This window comes from Cryptomeria japonica, chromosome 11 (genome assembly GCF_030272615.1).
Source record: "Cryptomeria japonica chromosome 11, Sugi_1.0, whole genome shotgun sequence".
NCBI classification, from domain to species: domain Eukaryota; kingdom Viridiplantae; phylum Streptophyta; class Pinopsida; order Cupressales; family Cupressaceae; genus Cryptomeria; species Cryptomeria japonica.
Window position 1 is genome coordinate 17,572,167 of NC_081415.1, and position 11,525 is coordinate 17,583,691.

At 33.9% G+C, this 11,525-nt stretch overlaps 1 protein-coding gene across 1 annotated transcript; it reads left to right on the forward strand.

Annotated features, from left to right (window-relative positions):
* Positions 1–6,641: 6,641 nt before the first annotated feature.
* LOC131049513 (SUN domain-containing protein 1-like) lies at positions 6,642–9,692 on the forward strand. The gene is made up of 2 exons (XM_057983582.2): positions 6,642–7,899; positions 9,327–9,692. The coding sequence occupies exons 1-2, from the start codon at positions 6,829–6,831 to the stop codon at positions 9,591–9,593; spliced, it is 1,338 nt and encodes a 445-aa protein (XP_057839565.2). The 5' UTR covers positions 6,642–6,828; the 3' UTR covers positions 9,594–9,692.
* Positions 9,693–11,525: the final 1,833 nt, after the last annotated feature.

Consider the following 11,525-nt stretch of genomic DNA (forward strand, 5'->3'; position numbering starts at 1 on the left):
AAGGAAATGCAGACAACAATTTATATTACAAAATAACTAATGATGACATCTTGATTATAGAAGTATTCATTGATGATATAATCTTTGGAGGAGAAGATGGATTATGTAAAGAATTTTCTATTAAAATGTAGCAAGAATTTGAAATGTCTATGATTGGAGAAATAAAATTCTTTTTAGGATTGCAGATTTCATAGACTGACAAAGGTATATTTTTGAGTCAATCCAAGTACTTAAAAGAGTTACTAAAGAAATTTGGGATGGAGAACTCTAAATTGGTAAGAACACCTATGACCACAAATGAAAAATTATCTCAAAGGGATGAATCTACACCTGTTAATCCAACTAGATACAAATCTATGATAGGAGGTTTACTGTATTTGACACAAACCAAACTTGATATTATGAATGCAGTATGTATTGTTTCTGGATTTCAAAGTAATCCTAGAGAAAATCATGAATCAACAGTAAAAAGGATTTTCCGGTACTTACAAGGCACTGCAAATCTTGGATTATGGTATCCTAGAGATGAAAATTTTGATCTATGTGCATACACAAATGCAAATTGGGCAGGAGATGTGGATGATAGAAAAAGCACCACCAGCGAAGCATTCTTTCTTGGAAAGAAATTAGTTTCTTGGTTGAGTAAGAAACAGAGTTGTACATCTTTATCAACAACAGAATCAGAATATGTTGCAACAACAACTAACTGTACATAGGTACTATGGCTTAAGCAAATGTTGAAAGACATAAAGGTAAAATGCAAGGAACCTATTACTATATATTGTGATAACACTGCAGCAATTGATATATCTAAGAATCCGATATTACATTCTAAAACAAAACATGTTTCTATTGAACTAAATTTTCTAAGGGAAAAAGTTGAAGAAAAGGAGATAAAACTGGTTTATGTGAATACTAAAGAATAGCTTGTAGATATTTTCACAAAACCTTTGCCTAAGGAGACTTTTGAATATCTCAGAGATCAGCTTGGAGTCATACCACCACCGGTAGAGACTTAGACAGTTGATGATTGTCATCAACCGACATAATGAAAAGACAAATCTTTTACTCCGGTCTTTGATGAGGAAGCTACTTCTCAGGGGGAGTAGTTGGTATATTGAATTGATTGGTATTTTGTATATGAACTTGGTATTATTATAACTTTGGCATTTGATGTCAAAGGTGGAGAGATTCTATGGAAAAACACATTATCTTTTAATGAGGGAATAACACATGTTGCTCCCAGGGGGAGAGATTGTTGTTTGAGAGAGACTATTACTCTCTGTATTCTGGTTATGATCTTTTTGGAGAGATTATTGGTTTTTGGTTTTTGGCATTTCTGTTTTGGCACTTTGATGGTTTTTTCCATCTTGTGTTGCCATCAATGCCAAAGGGGGAGATTATTGGTATTTTGGTATGGTTTTGTCATTGATGTCAACACCTATTAAAACACTAGCACTTTGGAGATCCAACAACACCCACTAACAAGTAAGTAACTATTGCACAATTACTTGTATATGGTTCACTGGTAGGATATAATGATCACCGACACTTGGAATGATATGGAAGACACTTGGTAATGTCAAATACATCATGTGGACACTTTGTTTTGAAGAATTAATCATTGGTATATTCATATTTGCATATTTGCTTTTACCAACAAATAGGTCCAGGGTTACCTAGGGTTACACCGACAGGTTTATCTTTTCCAGATCAGCATGGCAGGCTATGGAGATGATTTATTATTGTTGTAAATGCATTAAGCCGACATGTTTAATCGGTTATTGCATCAGATATCATATTGTTTGTAAAATGTTTTTATTGTAATATCTTGTAGAGCCGACCTACTAAAATTGGTCTTAGGTTATGGTATAAATGTAAGATCTTATTTGTAAGATCGAATGTGGAATGTGAAAAAGAATTGTTAGAAGGTATATGCGAGATTAAGAAGAGATATACATGAAGACATCATTTGAAGGTGAAGCTAGGTTTTTGTGAAAGAATATCAACATTACACTGGTACTGAATCCAACATTTGAAGATGCTATTTTGTGCAGTACATTCTTATTGGATTTAACCATCCAACTGTAGTCAGTGTGACTCCCATTTTGTGATTGAGTAGTGAGCTCTAGGTTGTTGGCCTTTTTGCATGTGCAGACCCCATTTATGTACACTTACTATCTGCAGTAGTATCATCTGATTGTGGGTAAGGTTTCTCACTGTGGTTTTTCCCCTTACAGGGTTTCCAGGTACAAATATTGGTGTTATGTGTTGTGGATGACTTTGTGTTTATGTTTCATGCATTAATCTTTACCGGTATAGCAATTAACTGTTAACACTGTCTACCGACATACTTAACTGGTTTACCGGTATTAAGAATTAAGTTGGGTAAGTTGTTTTTGGTTTGAATTTATTTGACAACTAATTCACCCCCCCGCTCTCAATTTTCTTCGGGACCTGACACCGTGGGGGGATTAAAAGAATCTATCCAAGGTTTAATTAAGAGAATATGTACACACCAAGCCCACAACTTGTTCAACACCATATCTCTATCATCAAAAGAAACAATAATAAATCCTTTAGCACAAGGGAAGAGATCAATCTTACTTGAAAATAAAGGAAACTAAGATTCCAAAACTTGATCACGAAGGTTCAGAAGAGAAGGTCAAAGACCAAAGAATCTAGAGAACAAACCACAATGCTAGTAGAAACCATCATTCTCCACCACATCCTAGTTGCACACCATAATCAGGGAGGTTTTGGCACAAGGAAAGAGATGAAGCTTCCCATAGACATAGAGAGCAATATCAACTCTAGCCACATGAGCAAAAATTTGATTTCTAGCAACAAAGATGGGCCTCCTAGGGGTAACACCATCACCAATCCTCATAGGACTATATGCATGATACATAACATGGGTGCTAGGATGACCCACAACTAGGGGGTTTCCCAACCTAGATTGCATAGGTAGAGGTACCAAAGGAGTAGATGAAGCCAACAAATGCTCCAACAAAATTCTTGTAGAAGTAGAGATGACCCCCAAAGATGCGACAGGAGGAGGATGGGCACCCAAAAGGGTATCAACATTTGCAAGAAGCTACACATGGGTACTAAGACCACCCATAACTAGGGGTTTTCCCAACCCTAAATGCGTAGGTTGAGGTGACAAAGAAAAAAATAGAGGCAATAAAGGCTCCAACGAAATCCCTGCAAAAGCATTGATATTTGCAGTTTTTGAAAATGCAATGCATGGGAGCTCCATTTCAAATTGATGTTGTGTGTTGTTGTGGTAAAGACCCTATATGATTTAAAAATATCTATTGACCCCTTAAAAATGAGAACCTTTATAATTGGACCTATTAGGCAACTTTGAATGAAGAGTATTATAAGTTGTATTAAATATTAGAATGATTTTGTAATACTTGGAGACAATTGCCTCTTAATTTGATGATGCCTACATATCTCTTAAGTATAAGAAGCCCAATGCAAGAAATATTATATAAATCAATGGACTTGTAATAGATTATTGTAGGATTAAAAAAAAGGAAACCATCCTTTAATTTGATGATGCTAAGATTGAGTTAAGAGACAAACCATTTACAATTATATAGTATGAAATATTTTAATCTAAATATGGTGCCTTTATCGAATTATTCTATCATTGGAAAAGTACTACCTTGAATGTTGGCTTATATTGCAATGTTAGTTCACTTGAAATAAATACCAAAAGAGTGGGTGTGATTGTAGGTAATTGGTGGTTAATATGTTTTTAAAGGATATATTCTAACATCTATTTTGGGGACATGTTTGTTGTTAATAATCAAAGATCTAAGTTGATATAGGATGGGTTGTCATTTTATTTTTAGAGTATGTCTATGATTCTTTATTATTGTTACAACTCCAAACTAAAGGATACCATTTGTGGGTTCATATGATCTTAAGACTAGTATATCCTTGATTACTATTATGCGACAGAAATTAGACAAAGGGAAATGATACTTGAACCTCAATTTGAAGTCTTTGATGTCACAAGTAGGTAACAATTTTTACAAAGCTTAATATATATTCATAACTAAACATGAGGACTTATTAGTGTTATCATAGTTCAATAAATTAACTATCATTTATGTTGTAGTTAATAATTTTAGCATCTCAAACCCTTGGGAAATATGATTAGGGTTGTAAAGAACTAGTGCGACTCTTCATCCACCCTATTGGGTTTGTGTGAACTAAGGTAGTTTTGTATTGAGTGATAAGCCTAGCCCTCATGCCAATAAGATGAACCTTGGGACATTCAAATTAGTTTATGAACAATAAGGGGTGGAGTTTGATTCAAGTCCTTGACATCCTTCAGTAATTTTTTTATAGCTTAGTCTTGCTAATTTGAGACTAGTGTTGGAATTCCTTGCTTGTTGTTAATCATTATTAATTGTTGTGAATTGTTTAAAGGAATCCTACTGGTGTAAGATGAAATAATGAATGAGAACTTGATTGTGGGTAAACTTGTGTGCATACATTCCTTGAGAGACCTTGTGAGGAGAACTACACATGAATTCAATCCCATTTGAAAGTGGGTATGTAGGTAGTCCCTGGACAAATGATGCCCCTATGTCGGGAGGGGGAAGGTTTAGGGGGGATAAATCTAGGGTTGTTGGGGGGGGGGGGGGTTTATTCTTAACTTGTTTGACCTTTCCTATTTAGTAGGATTCATATGAGACTAAGATGGGTAATAGATGGTTATGAAAGAGTTGAGAAAATTGGATAACTTTTATATAATACATAATGTGCTTTTGAATAGTGAGTTGAATGAAGTAAATGTGTTGACTACCTTATAGCCAATATTTTTTTAAGGGTACATATTGAGTAGATGCCATCTTATGTTGGTTCAATTTTGTTTTTATTTTATGTTTTTGTGCAAATTAATCTACAAACTATAGGACTCTATGTGTAGAATCCTATATTAGTTGATTGTGAATACTTATCTTAATCCACTTGACTAGTATTGTGAATCTTGTAATGTATGATCCCAAAAGTGTGAACCTTCAAGATATTTGAGCAATGACAAGTAGCCATTGGACCATGATAATAATTGATGTTTGGGCTATTGATAGGGATTAGTCAACATTCACTTGGTCACAAAGGTGAAGGTGGTCAAGTGTGACCCTAGGTATTCAATATGATAACAACTGCATAAATAGTTATCCTATTGTACAAGTAATATTAATTGTAGCTAACCATTATATTGGTAGGGCTAACATATAGCCACCTATATCATGGGGTGAATGATGCCAAGTGCTACTTGAGAATCTGGAGAACATAATTGATAATATCACCAAGGTCACTAGGTGGTACATGTCAAAAGCTACTTCTTCTTGGGTGGATAAACTTGTTGCCAATGACCTATAATCGATTAAGTTGGAATCCACCAGGATAGGTTGGTTCACTAGTGGAAAGCCTTGTGATGGAGGATAGATTTGTAGTGTACTATGGGATACACCAAATCCTCTTTGTAGTTGTTAGATGGTAGACTTAAATCTATTGGGTTGAAGATGAACTCTTGATATACATCAAATTCTCTTCCCAGTTTTGGTTGGTGTAGAAAATCAATAAAAATAATGGGGCCCATAGTGTAGTGCATAATGCACCAACCTTCTTTTTCTATTTGGGATGCTCTATGGACAAGTGTTACTTAGCCATTGTAGATGAACCTATCACTATTATCTTTGTGATGCTTTTATGAGCCACTCACTATGTATTTATGATTTACACTACAAATAGTCATTGTGTATATGTGATGTATGTTAGAGCTACTCATTGTGTATTTGTGATGTATGTTGGAGCCAATCACTATGTACTTGTGATATATGTTGGAGCTAGTCGTTGTGTATTTGTGATGTATGCTAGAACTACTAATATTTGTGTATATGTGATGTGTATGAGCTAGTCATCTTGTGTATATGTGATGTATGCTCGAATTAATCACTAAGGGAGTTGAGAGATTATTGAATGATTGGACCTTGATGTATTTATGTATTTTTTTTATACTAATGATTGGTAATGTTTGGTATGGAACCAAAACATGATGGATAATGGTTATCTTTCTATTGTAATGGGACTAAGTTAATATTCAAGGTTTAAAGAGTGATCTCATACAAGAGGAGAGAATGAACTCTCTCTAACATTTAAGTTCAATTTATGAAGTTTTTGATTTCCCACGAAGATATTTAGGTATGGTCATAAGGAATGAACCCTCAAGGCTTAGGTCTGAGGCTAGGAATAACCCTAATTATGAAATCTTAACATTTTTGAGTATAAACATATACATGATAATGTTGACTTCACAAAATTATATCCTAAATAATAAGATCATAAAGTTTGTAGAAATATTAATTCACTGATACACTTTAAATTTTGTATTATCAACTTTGACCAAACCTCACATAATCAATTGTGAACATTTTTAAAAGCAGTTCTACATGTTGAGAGTTTAACGCTAGGGTAAAAATTACTATAATATAAATATTATTTAATATTAATTTTTTTCTTTTTCTTGATTATAAAACTCTGAGAATTTGCACAGTTAAGGTAGTTATTTAGCAGTTCTTCCAATCTACTTTGAAATATTACCTGATAATGGTTTGCACTGTTTCTGCAACCTGCCAATATGGGATTCACGCTCACATGCTGCTGATTTCACAAATTCTGTGGACGAATCCCATTACTGCCTCAAAAGCCTCAAAATACAAATTTTCTGTTTTCTTTAGCCAATCTAAAAAAAAATCTCTAATTAGGAATACATTAATTTGAGAAAATAAAAAAATAAAAAAAATGGGTTGCAGCGATCCTGATGAAGAAGATTCTGCAAATGCTACAAGGTCCCCAAAATCTGTGATAGATTATTCTCATGCAGTGACTTCATATTCTTCAAAGGAGGATTACCATGAAAGATCTGAAAAAGCTGTGAAAAGAAAAGCTCGTCCCAAAAAGGATTTAGGGTTCAGTTATCCTCAAACTGAAGTATATACAAAGCTACAAAAGACCCAAGAACGTGCCAGAAAAAATACAAAAAGGTGCTGTCCTAAATCTCTGAATATATTTTTTTTCTGTAGCTTTTTGGTTGCTTTGGTTTCTGCTATAATGCCTATATCATTGTACATGGAATGGCCGTTAAGTAAAGATTACCCATCATCATTTATGCCAACACTTAGATGGCTTCATAGTTTCTCAAATGAGTCTAATACTAATTTGGAGGAGCTTCAAGCCACATTGGAGAGATTTTCCAGAAGGATAGAGAAATGGTTAGAGAGGCAGCTAGGTTTGGCAGATGAGAAGCTGGCTGGAGAGTTGGAGAAGCTAAAATCTGAAATGGAGGTGGCCATCAGAGACAATTTTCATGTATTTACAAACCAGCTTGATAACATGGATGAGCGACTGAAAGAGGTGGAAGAGTATGTGAAAATATTTCAAGCAAAGGGTCTTCTTAACCAAACAGAGGCCATGGATCTCATCAACAGTGCTTTGAAAGAAAAGAATGAAGTTGGGGACATGAAGGGTGTGATTAGCTTGGATGATATCAGGGCTGCAACAAGAAGGATGATTGAAGCAGAGATTGAAAAGCATTCTGCTGATGGAGTTGGAAGAGTGGATTATGCTATAGCTAGTGGCGGAGGAAAGGTTTTAAGTCATTCTGAAGGGTACTATCCTGGAGAGGCCATCTCTTGGAGTCAGGTTTCCAATAGGCTACTTTCCTTGAATCATCCCTTTGCTAATGGGATAGTTAAGCCTGGATTTGGAGAGCCAGGGAGATGCCTTCCTCTCAAGGGCAGCAATGTTTTTATCATCATTGGCCTTAGGACTTCCATTTTTGCTGAAGCAATCAGTTTGGAGCATGTTTCAAAGGTAAAAATGTTACTCTTTTTAGTGTCTTTAAAGAGAATTTCTTTATTTTTAATTTTTTCCCCTCAAATGAGATCTTATTCTTAGGCACACAAGTTTTCGCTGCTTGCAAAGTTTTTTAATATTGTAAGATCCTTAAAAATTTAATCATTTATTTTGATTATATCTTACTATGAGCCTAGGTTTATCTGTTTTGTCTTACATTGTTTTGTATTTTTCGCCTCTGGAAAGCTTACAAACTGTGCTACCATGGAGTTATTCATAGAAGCGTGTATTTGATAAATATGGGTATATTTATATACAATTTTTGTAGTACTGAGTGTGACTTGAAATGTAGATATTCAAATTATTTTTGTATACAATCAATCTAAAAACATAAAATTGACGAGTTCTAACATATTCAACAATATGCATATTACTATGGGGTGGTATTGTTGTGTTGTGTCAGTGTCAGTGTCACCGGTCACATAAAAAGTTTATTTGACATTTAAAAAAAATGTATACTACTATAAAAAAGAGAGTTTTATCCCTATAATAAATGTATACTACTATTAGTTTGTATAATTTTAAAACAAAAAGGGACGAGTTCAGAATTGTGTTTCAAGTGAATTGGTTGGAATGGATATCCCTCAACCCTTAACTCTCAGCCAAAGGGGTTTCAGCCTAAAACTCATGATTCCATATGAAATAGCAAAAATGATGTGAACAGAATGAATATTTAGAATTTTGAGCACATAATTTGAACCAATTTTAAAAAGTGACCCCTCTTATATCAGAGATCTGCACTGCACCATGTCAAGATTCTACCTTCTCCTTAGGTCTATGTGACATTACACTTTCACATACCATTAAGCTTAAATGTCAGATCTGAGGGTTATCTATTCCTGTAAATTCACCTTTCTGCTTAGGTACCAAGTTAAAGAGGTATCTATTTCTTCTAATTCATCATCTGCTTGCAAGCCAGTTCAGCTCACCAGAGTTTGAAGCACACTGTACTTACCATATGATCACATCCAGAGAGACAAGCCTAAAGAAGGTTTTGGTTTACAAGCACCATTATCCATGTGTTATATTACTAAAAAATTGAAGGTTCTGAATGGTGAGTGGATCCCTTTGATTTGGAGTTAGTTTTTGTCAGGTTTGGTGTCTGTTCCTGATGAACAGTTCTGTTCCCTTCCTGCTCTGTTCCTTGAGGAATGCTGAAAGTATATTACTAGGATAATCATTGTCTCTTCTCTTTTTGTAATATGTTCTTCTTGTTTATCCTATCTACTTGACTAAGTTTCTAGGGATTTCTATGAATTTTCTTCTTCAATTGGGTGTTTCTCTTCTAGATGTAGTCTTACAAGTGTTCATTCTTACTGAATCTCAGTCTTTTAAATAAAAAGATAATATAATTTTTAACGATCGATATGCTCTTATTGGAGCAGAGAGTGGCATATGATTTAACAAGTGCACCAAAGCAATTCAAGGTTTATGGGTCAACTTCAAAAAATGAAAACCAGAAATCCTCATGGATTGTACTCGGAGAGTTCACTTATGATATTTACGCTGAGAAGTATATCCAGACCTTCAATTTACTAAATGGAAATAGTGCAGAGAAGAAGATAAGTAGGGTGAAACTACATATATTGTCCAACCATGGAAGCCAAACTCATACATGCATTTACAGGGTCCGGGTTCATGGCCATGAATAGATGTACAGATCATTAAAAAGGTTTTATCTTAATGACTATGCAGAGTATGGGAGACTAGTATGTTGAGGTGTACAAGGTTATGGCAATTGGGGACTAAGTAAGAACACGAACACATTTTTATTTAAAATAATTAGTTCATAAATTACTTTTATTTTTTAATTGAAGGGAATTTCATAGATTGGTAAGAGACGCATATGCATCAGGTTCCTGCCATAATACTTTTGTATTAAAGTTAGAATTTGTGAATTCTAGTAATAATATTGAAATATTCAGGTTCCTGTCATAATGCTTTTGTATTAAAGTTGAAATTTGTGAATTCTAGTAATAATATTAAAATATTGACATTGTTAAATAATAATTTGGAATTCTTTGAATAATAATTTTAGTAATATAGTAAATCTTTAGACAAATAGTATTGAAGAAAGTTTAACCTTAAATCATCTATATATTTAAAAATTCAAACATAAAATGCTTTTCCTTAGTAAGTAAACAATAGATGTGTTGCATCTAGTTCCTATCAATCAGTAAAATCTACAACATAACAAAATTTAGATATGTATACTAAAGGTTTTTTGCAATAAACAGAGTATGCCAAATTAAAATTAAAGCTCTACAAATATTATTGTTAATTAATGAAATATTATAATGCTAATTGTGTCTCGGAGCAGAGAAGCTGAAAGAAGGAATGAGACAGAGAACAAAAAAAAAAAAAGAAAAAAAAAGAAAAAGAAAAAGAAAAAACAAGAAAAAAAGAATGAGACAAAGAGAAAGAGGGGAAGGCTTGTGGGATCAAAGACAAAAAGAAAAAGCGGAATCATCTCTGTGAGCTCTGAGGCTACTAGGCAAGGCGAGATGGAACAATGATAGAGAGGTCTGTCGCCATAATACCTATGTTGTAGAATGTGAAGAAGGTTCAAGGATGGTTAGGGCTTTCAGTTTTCTTTTTCTTTTCTGTTAAAGTTTAGAATTTTTTCTGTAAGAAGAAGCTGAAAGAAGGAATGAGACAGAGAAAAAAAAAAAAAAGAAAAAAAAAGAAAAAGAAAAAGAAAAAACAAGAAAAAAAGAATGAGACAAAGAGAAAGAGGGGAAGGCTCGTGGGATCAAAGACAAAAAGAAAAAGCGGAATCATCTTTGTGAGCTTTGAGGCTACTAGGCAAGGCGAGATGTAACAATGATAGAGAGGTTTGTCGCCATAATACCTATGTTGTAGAATGTGAAGAAGGTTCAAGGATGGTTAGGGCTTTCAGTTTTCTTTTTGTTTTCTGTTAAAGTTTAGAATTTTTTTTGTAAGAAGTAGGATGGGAACCACAATTTTTATAGATCTGCAGACTATAGATTTGTATGGATTCAAAGAAAGAGTAGCAAAAACTATGACAAGTTTTGTATGTAGAAACTATTGCGGATAGGATAGATGTAGATTGTGAATTTGTATAGATTTGAAGTAGGAGGAGCTGAAATTGTGACAAATCTTATTGCAATTTTTTATAATATTAATAAAACTAAGTAAACTTTACAAATAAAAAAAATAAAAAATTATGATAACTAGTGTATGCTGAAAATGTGGTCTTCCACCTGAGGGAAACCACTTCAAACACACCAATGAAGCATTGCATTAGATGTTAGAAATCAAAACACATGAATAGATTAAAAACTCTAAAGTCGCCTCATTGTCCTGTATCTCTAAAGATCTCTAAGATTCAAGGTGACCCTCACTTGGAAGAGCATTTGATCCTCAAGATGACAACCTAGAGAACGAGTTATATTAAAAATGCTACTAGAATCGAAATAGATGCAACTAGGATTTTAGCGAGTTCTAAGAGACGAAGATGAAGATGAAGGATGCAAGCTAAGTGATTATGAGGCAAAGTAGATTCCAAATTGAAAGCTAAGTATTCTATGTGAGTAAATTAAACTAAGATGAGAACGCAAAAC